Raw genomic sequence first — 8,909 nt, 5'->3', positions numbered from 1 at the left:
GTATCTCTCATCAAAAGGCAAGGGCTACCTCTAGATTTTAACATCATGGTGTGGTGGAGGTACTCACAGAAATACCCAGGAGACTATGAAGTTTATGTATATGTAATGACAAATGATATAACGGTGCTGAAATGAATCAAGAGAAATCTAAAGACACTAGGAAGGCATCACAAGGCCATCTGAAATCACATTAAAAATAAGCCACAGTTTCTTTTGTGATTTCTGAAACATTTCTTTGTTTAATCATATAATTATTTTCATCTTCCAGTCATCATAAATAATCCACTTTATTACTTAACCAATCCTTTTGAAAAAATTTGGTATTTAGCATAAACAAACACTGAACATTAGCTAGAGGTGTGTTAATTTTTAACAGAACAGGGAAGAATTTTTAAAAACCCACAAAAATTTTAATACTAAGAAAAAACATGAAAATACCAACATTATCACCCATTAAAAAATCAAATTTTGTAACAACCATTAAAAAAAATCCAGGTGGAAAAATGAGTAAACATAAATATAATCTAATGTATTTCTTTCATAAATACATTTAGACAAAATAAATGCATAAAACATAGCTTTGCAGTGTATAAACGTAACAAAATACTTAAGCTCTGAATAATTAAATCCCAATAAGCATGAATTAAAAATAAATTTTGATTTTATTTTTTGTTCTTTATGAAAAAATATGCCAAGGAATTTGTGTAAAAAAAAAAAGAAATTGGCATAAACATTATCACTAAAGCCACCAAAGTTCACTATGTAAAGATTATTTGAAAACAAAACACATTTTTTAAAGCAAAAGATAAAATGTTATCATAGCATTTTCAGTTGAATTTTATCCCATGATCACACCTACTATAGGTGTTAGACAATAGAGGTAGATAAGTTGGGGGCGGGGATCAGTATTCTAATGTTAGAGAGAAAGATTTGTATGATAGGGCAGATAGATGACAGACAGACAGACATTTCCATTTGCTCCAAAATTCAAAGAAACTTGTAGGAACAAAACATAAGAGCCTTTCTGTGCTCCATAGGTAAACACCATTACCTAAGCAAAATGACTGTAGTTTTAGACACAAGTAAAATTCTTTATAACAGTGTATACTACAGCCTGGTTAGCACAGATTTTTGCAGGGTCTGGCATTAGCCTTAAAATTCACACTGAGAATAACTCACATGAAATTTCTTTCAATGACATTGACAAAAGATGAGACCTGGTAGTAACAATAATATAAATTTACACTGTAGATAAACTTGGTTAAGTTTCTAAGGAATGATTTTTTGTTGTGGGCATAACAACAAAACAACAAAGAACAGCTGCTGAGGACATAGCACGGCCTCAGTGAGACCCAGGATGCCAATACTGTCTATCAAATCAAGACAGGACGTGTAAGAGGATGTGACAGGACGGCATGGAGGAAACACAGAAAAGTGTTCCTGTAGTTCTATACGTGGCTTCACTCTCTACTTCGGTCCAGTTACAGTTCTTGCAGTTACAGCAGAAGCAAATATTGGATACTCATTTGAAAGCTGCTGCCCAATTGGGAACTGATTTTACTTGATATTTTGGTTATTAAATGGTTTTGCATGTTCTTTTCATGTGGTGAGACAGAATGTGTATATGTAACATTTGTTTGCATCTATGACCTTTATATTTTCATTTATTCATAAGAGCAATACGATTTAACTTTTAAAAAATATTGCCAACATTTGTCAGATCTGCCAAGGAGATTTTCATTAATAAATTGTCTCGAATGCCTTAAGTGTGCTGAATTCCAGGATGGAACAGGCTGCTTTTGGCTAACAGGGGCAATCTGGAAAGTGCTCAGCACATCTGTGTAACAGGAAAAAAATTTTCGTCTGGGTTGTGGAATGTGAATAGAATCTACCATTAATTGTTGCTGCTTTCAAACTGATTGTAACATTTTTGTGCCTCATATTTGGCTATTATGAGTGTGTAAGTGTAAGAAAGAAATTATTGAATAAAGAGGAAGAACATATTAAGATATATTTTAAAGACCCTGAAAATCAAGTCGCAGAGTTTAACTCAAAATTTCACATAATTTCACTCATAACTCAAACATTCAGGCCCTTTCTTTGAAGCAGCTTATAATAAATTTAAGACATATAACGCCACAATCTCTCATAATGGGACTGAGGAATTTCTGTGTGGAAACCATTTGAAGGAATGTCTTTAAAAATGATGTCAAGGAATGCATATATCTTACGCTTTTCAGCATCTATTCGATCTATGACCCCCGCTGAGTTGATAAGGAAGAGGCATGTCACAGTCGTAGAAAAAAAGAATCACACAGTAAATCAAAGTATGCGTGAATAAGACTTTGGAAATTTTCACTGTCATCAGAAGGGCATTTTCTTGATGGTGTGACCTCATTTCAAACATTACAGTAACTATTATAGGGTTGTATTGCACCAAGGTGCTGCAGGGAAAGCATGTTTGCTTTTTGTCACTTACCATGACTGATTCCTGCATTAGGAAAAAAAAAAATTAACCCCCAAATATTGTATCACCCCTGGCAGTAATCAACAAAGCATATTTTGGAAATAACGCTCTTGTCAAATACATTTTAAGGCACTTAAACAAGTATATCATATTTTTATGTAAAAAAATAAAATATGCATTGAGGCAACATTCACAAGTACAAGTCTTCAGAATTGCTAGTATGTACAATCCTGTACATATATACATTGCTACAGAAAGTCCACCTCCTTTGTTATACTGTTGGCCTTGTCAGCTTCACTCCCTACAAGGAAGGAAAACATGTTCAGAGTTGGACAGTATCCATGAGCAAAGTGAAAGCATCAATTAACACCAGATAATTTATGCTACTAGAAGGAAGAAGAGGCCCACCCAGATGGCATCATAAAACCAATAATCCAAACCTCTGGATACAAACAGATTTCCCTGCCCATTTCTCTGGCCAGCAGACTGTCATTTCCCCCTCCCGCACCTGGCCTGGCTACTCATATGGTTCCCCTGTGCACTAGACGGTAGCCTTGGGTATCAGTCAGTACTGTGTGCAAAGCAGAGGAGGCACTCATGGATACCTGGAGGATGGACTCTCGGTATTTATTTTAATGCCCAAATTTGATGGATAGATATTCCAAGCCTTCTGGATTATTCAAGTTAGCCAGTGGCCCCCTGGTTTGGAGTAGTTTCTACACAAAGGAAAAATGAACAACATTGTACAATTTAGTCTCCCTTTTGGAAATGCTTCTGTTAGTCTACAGAACAAATTCTAGAGCTTTTAAATGTTTGGAAGAAAAATTCACTCTGATTAATTTACTGTTCACTATGGCTATATAATATTGATGAGTATTAGGATTTTCAAATAATTTTCTTCGTTCTTTGTCAAAATTTATATGTACAAATTCTGACTGACAATGTGCATACATACTGATAAACATAAGCCATAAATAGAAATAGAAAATTTCAAAGGGGATAAATAGTAAAAGAAAGAAAAAGGTAGTAAACTGCTCCACAACCAACTCTGAGCAGGAGGCTCAGAGCCTGGAGTGGTACCCAGTATAGAAGAGGAATCTTTTTTATGTTAACATTTTGTTAAATAGCTGAATTAGTGAACATGTTGGATGGGCTCAACTTCTCAGGTAGGATCCCGGGAGCCGAGGGCAAACCTTCTAAAAGTGATGTTACGCTTCTGTCTGGAGTGGAGTGTCATCATGGTGTGGGAAAAGATTTTGGGGGTCAAATGGCCCAGTGTTCAAGTCCTAACTCCGGCACTGGCTGAACTACCCCATGGTTTCAGGCCAGCTGCTCAACTCCCCGAGCCCATTTCCTAACCCGTAAAATGGAGACAGCAAAGCCTGCAGTGAACATCACTGTAGATAATGATGAACAATGATGATAATAATTATGGCAGCTAGCTTTATCAAACACTCACCACGTAATCCTCTACAACCCTACGGTGTAGATATCATTAGTCAGCAGAAACTAAGCTACAGGATGCTCAGTAAAGTATGCCCCAGGTTACAGGATGAGAAGGCCAGCAGCCTGAGCTCTGAGCCCAGGCAGGCAGGCCCAAAATCCATCCTCTGAACCAGGCAGAGGATAGGATGTGCTTAGCACACACAGTGCTCATTAGGTGGTACTGTCGCCATCCCATTTTCAGGATATGAAGAACATGACACAGGGTCTTGTCATTGGATGTCTTTTCTTCCCACACATCTCCTGATAACAGTCACTACTTTGTGTAGAGAGAAAAATAAGTCCTGGTATGTCCAAGTCACTGGGAAGGAGCCAGTTCTGTCGATGCTACTACATTATGTGCATCATCCAAACTTCTTGTGAATCACCTGGTTTACTTATTTTGGTTGATAATTTAGGAAATGAAATCCACAAATATCTAATAAGTACAAGATTCTAAGTGTGGTGAAATTAACATTGCATGGACTTCTTTGCTAGTTAAAGTTTATTTTTTAATGCCCAAATGCAGTTTTGCTGTACAAATAGGTTATTATATGTCTGGAAAATTAAAAATAATGTAGGCAATCTGGATAATGCCAGGTTCTATCTTATTTGGAAAGGCATGTGAAGTAAGACACAGATGAAAGACTGAGTGAGGCAAAGATGGTATGCACCAGAGTGGAGCAGGTATCTATTTGGAGTATATTTACTGAACCTCTACTCCATATAATATGCCCTTCAATATGAATGAATTAAAAAGAGCTTGTAAAAACTGCATGTTAAGTACAACTGTCTTTTATAACAATTTAAGATCTTTAACCTTAACCCTCCTGTTCAGATTGGAATGGATCAGTGCACCATTATTATTGTATTGAAGTAAGAAAATATGTACTTGAAAACAAAGATATGCAAGCAAAATCTAAAGTGTATGAACAGTTCAGATTCAGGAACAGCACTTTAATCTCACTTGGATCCAAATAAGATCTTTCTGGAGACTCACCTTCTGCCTTGATACCATCCAAGACTTGATTGTTGGCACCAACACACTTCCCAGAAGGATCTGAGCTGGGTGGTAGATGAGCAAGGGCACGGATATTAAAGAGAGATGCTCATGGCCTGCAAACACGATCTTCAGCATCGGAATTCCTGTTGAACAAAGAAGACAGGAAACCTAAAGCAAATTCAGTCTGTCATCAAATTAAAGACATACTCCATCAAAATTAGAACTTTGGAATAGGTTATTACCATATTTCTCCATGTTTATTCACAGAACTGAAATGGGAAAGTCTGAAATGGGTCACCAAAACTTTACATCTTCCTTTCACTACATAAAGTTCTAACTAGAATAAGGTGGAAAAATGGTCAGTATTCAAGGGTACCAATAATTCTCACTGCAAATTAGGAGCTTATCTAACAAGGAGAGGAGAGCAGACTGTGTGTGATGGAGTTTCTTTAAGAAGGCTGAAAAATATTGGTGAGGGAGATGCTAAAAATGGATCTCTTCTTGCTTAACAGTGAGATAGCCTGTTAGCCTTTAGGGAGAACTGCCTGGTACCAGTTCAAAGTCCCAAAGCTTGCTTTTGAGAGTAAAAAAATATGGTAAGATAATGTATGGTATACACTGCTATAAGTAGGAGGGCATTTTAGTCAACCGAACCTTAATAAAGGATTTGTATGTTCCCTTTTGGCCAAGGATCTTAAAGTGCTTTACAATCATTAGGTAAGGCTCATACAGATTGGTCTATGGAAGATGAATACAAAAATTAGCCAGGCGTGGTGGCACACGCCTGTAGTCTCAGCTACGTGGGAGGCCGAGGCAGAAGAATCGCTTGAACCTGGGAGGCAGAGGTTGCAGTGAGCTGAGATCACATCACTGCACTCCAGCCTAGGTGACAGAGTGAGACCCTGTCTCAAAACAAAACAAAAAAAAAATTAGGGCTGAATGTTTAAACTCCACAGTGAATGTCTTAATGGAACTCAAATGAATACTACTTCATGAGTCTACTATCCTATTATACCAAGGGCTAGGTGTGTATATTGTATAAGCTGCTGCCTATAGTGCATAACTTTTGAGCTTCTATAGCTAACATAATTCAGACACTAGCAATCTAACTATTATTACTAATTGCTTTAATGCAGCCACGGTCTTCAGAAGTGCTATGTATGTATCAGCTTTTTCAACTGAATAGCTTTAATAGCCTAGCTTTCTTGTTTCTCTGATAACAGCCTCTGAAAAGGACCCAAGCTCCTAACCATGTACAATGATGGCACATAAATAACTTTTTATTAGAACACAACAAAGAAGGCTTAGCTTTTTCCATTATTTTTACCTTCTAATAAATTTCAAACCTTTATGCAAAAATGTATTTCATGGTTGCTTTCTTTTTCACAGCCTCACATATCATTGCCATAAACTGAAAACACTTAACTCTTCCCAAACATAGTCTCTGAGAGCTTCTAAAGTACATGCTTAGATTTTTTGCAGTTTCTGTCTTTATAATAATATAAAAAACGAAGGGCCTTTTTTTAAAAAAATAAGCTTTAAAAATCTATTGCTGAAAAGCAGCATCTGATATTATAGTTTTGAAAAGCTGTTACAATGAGAAAATAAAATCTGAATACAACTTCTTCTGTTTCCAAGAACCATTATTCATTCCTTGGCCCAAAGAGGTGATGCTAAGACACTGGGGGATGGGAGTGGAGTAAATGTGAGGCTAAAGGGAGCAAGTGATAGAAGTATGATGATATTCTGTCCCTAAAAAGGACCAGAGCAGGACTTTCTGACCCCAGATTCGAGGACTGACGCCAGATATGAGGCTGCTGGGCTAAACCACCTATGTTGTCTATTCTTAGCTAAGAATCTGGGCTCTGTGTCATTCATTCATCAGCAAGCTTAAGTGATCTCAGAAGGGAAGCCATAGAGACAGTCCCAGATGCTGCTGCTACAGTAAGTAAACAAAAATTTTGATGAGGAAACTGAAGCACCTAGTGGTCAGGAAAATTTCTCAGTGGTAGGTTCTAAACTGCGACTCAGGCAACGTGAATTTCCAGTTCCCTGTATTAGGTAAGGTCGGTTCCAGATGCCATGGGCACTGCAGCTGCTGTGAAAAGGGAGAGGGCCTGGCATGCAGAACACTTTCAAGTCTAGCCATCCTTTCGGAACTCATTCTCCTTGAAGACCTCTCAGAAGCACTTCCAGGGGCAGTGTGGTGTCAAACTCCTCTGTTCCCCACACCAGCACATCCCTGTGATTTCAAATGTGTCAAAAGCAACTGCTAGGGCTACCCCAATAGTGGCAAGGAAGCCATGATTCAAAGGCATAGCTTTGATCCTCAAGAAGCTTATGGTGGACAAATTATCTTTCCCTTCTTTGGACCCTAATGTCAAGTTTTAGGAAGTTCTCTTCCAGCCATTGCTGGTTCTTCAGCTCTTATCTCTCTCCTTCAAACACACCCTTCTGTCCACTGCTCTTGTGAGGAAGCTGGGACTCTTCAAACACCTGTCCTGGTCAGCTGCTCCTTGCAAGGGGCCCCAGAGGAAGGCTGGAGGAGGAGGAGGAATTTCTTTCCAGTCTGGGCTTCCTGCCAGGCCCCTTCACTGGCACAGGGGTACTTGGTTCCAGCCTATAACTCATCGTGCCCCTGAGGGCCACAGCACCAGCGGGGCAGTGCCCCTCCTCGGATGTCTGAGAACCCGCTCTGCTGCCTTTCTCCAAGCTTCTAGGTTCTGAGAATTCTAACTTCTTCCCCTTGTCCCCCAGCTCCAGCTACTTTCTGCATTTATTTGTCCTGTTCCCTCACTGTCGCCATTTCCCTTTTCAGCTTTCCAACACTATTTACAATACAATTCCCTGTATTCCAAGGGTGATTTCTGCTTTGCTGACTGACCCTGGTTGCCCTTTTCTTCCTCTGCCTTGTATGACAGTCATTCCCTTTGCTTGAAAAAGAGAAGAGATCCAAGATCACTTGCAGCTGAGGCAGAAATTTGTCAAATTAAATAGGAATTTCCCCCTATCATTTTATGTGCCTGCAATACCTTCTTGCTAGTCATTAATCAAATTTCCTATCTCTACCCCCACAAGTGAATAATGTTAAAAATATGTTTAAAATATATCAGAGAAAAAAATAGCTCCCAAAGGTCACGGTCCAAGTCTCTTTCACGTATCCTCTCTATGCCACTCTCACGTGGTGGATTCACAAGCCAGTCACTCGCCGGGGGGAGGCCCACTCCAGCGACTCGAGTCATGTGTTACTTGTTTTAGAAAACTTTATTTTATTTCAGACAATGCATGTCTGAAAGATGTTAGAAGGCCCATATTGTAAATGGATTCTTTTTCTGACTAATTTCCACCAAAAGCATCTCCTCCATTGCTCTATGGACTTACAATTTTCCTTACTTTTCAATCATTCAATGATCTACTTTCCTTTTCAATTATTAGAGTTTCTTCTAAATCTATTTATCTCAACCTTTTCTTTCCTTACTTTCTTTCAACCCCTCCCCTGCTTCCCCTCCCTGCAATCCCAAGCATCTACTTGGTACATCTTCAGTTTCTCCAAGGTCAGAATAGAAAGAGAAGTTGGGATAAGCAGAGTGAGAGTTAACACTTTCCATGTTCGAGGTTCCATGCTATGGTGGCAATCATTTGGAAGTGGTGAACTCAATATCTCTTCTCTAAGGCATCTTTGCTGTTAGCAGCACTATCTGGACAACAACTGGAAACTTGGGGGTCATCTCAATTGTTGAGAGAGGTTGAGAACCTGCTAAAAGCCCCTGCACTTGCCACACTGTGATTTCTGTCAGCTGGCCAAGAATTCGGCAACATTTGCTCTTCATGTCAAATCAGAGAAAATCAGCTGCATCTCTTATTCCAGAAACCTATGTAATGCACCACTCTTTTGTCCTCATCACTCACTCGCTTACTAATTCACTTGCTTACTTATTCATTCAATTAGAACTCATG

The 8,909-nt window shown here is 38.8% G+C and overlaps 1 protein-coding gene across 3 annotated transcripts in view; it reads right to left on the bottom strand.

Moving 5' to 3' along the window:
• Positions 1-211: 211 nt before the first annotated feature.
• SLC10A7 (solute carrier family 10, member 7) overlaps positions 212-8,909 on the bottom strand; it is a 277,082-nt gene continuing 268,384 nt past the window's right edge. For 2 of the 3 annotated variants that reach the window (XM_011987125.1, XM_011987126.1), the window contains 2 exons: positions 4,950-5,095; positions 212-2,768 (listed from right to left, as the gene is read on the bottom strand). In XM_011987125.1, the coding sequence (XP_011842515.1) occupies positions 2,739-2,768; positions 4,950-5,095 (176 nt within the window). In that variant the 3' untranslated portion in view covers positions 212-2,738. Of the gene's footprint in view, positions 2,769-3,072; positions 3,184-4,949; positions 5,096-8,909 lie in introns of all 3 variants that reach the window. The other variant, XM_011987124.1, reaches the window with a different exon arrangement.

This window comes from Mandrillus leucophaeus, unplaced genomic scaffold (assembly GCF_000951045.1).
Source record: "Mandrillus leucophaeus isolate KB7577 unplaced genomic scaffold, Mleu.le_1.0 Scaffold301, whole genome shotgun sequence".
NCBI lineage: Eukaryota > Metazoa > Chordata > Mammalia > Primates > Cercopithecidae > Mandrillus > Mandrillus leucophaeus.
This window is presented reverse-complemented; position numbering and strand designations above follow the sequence as displayed.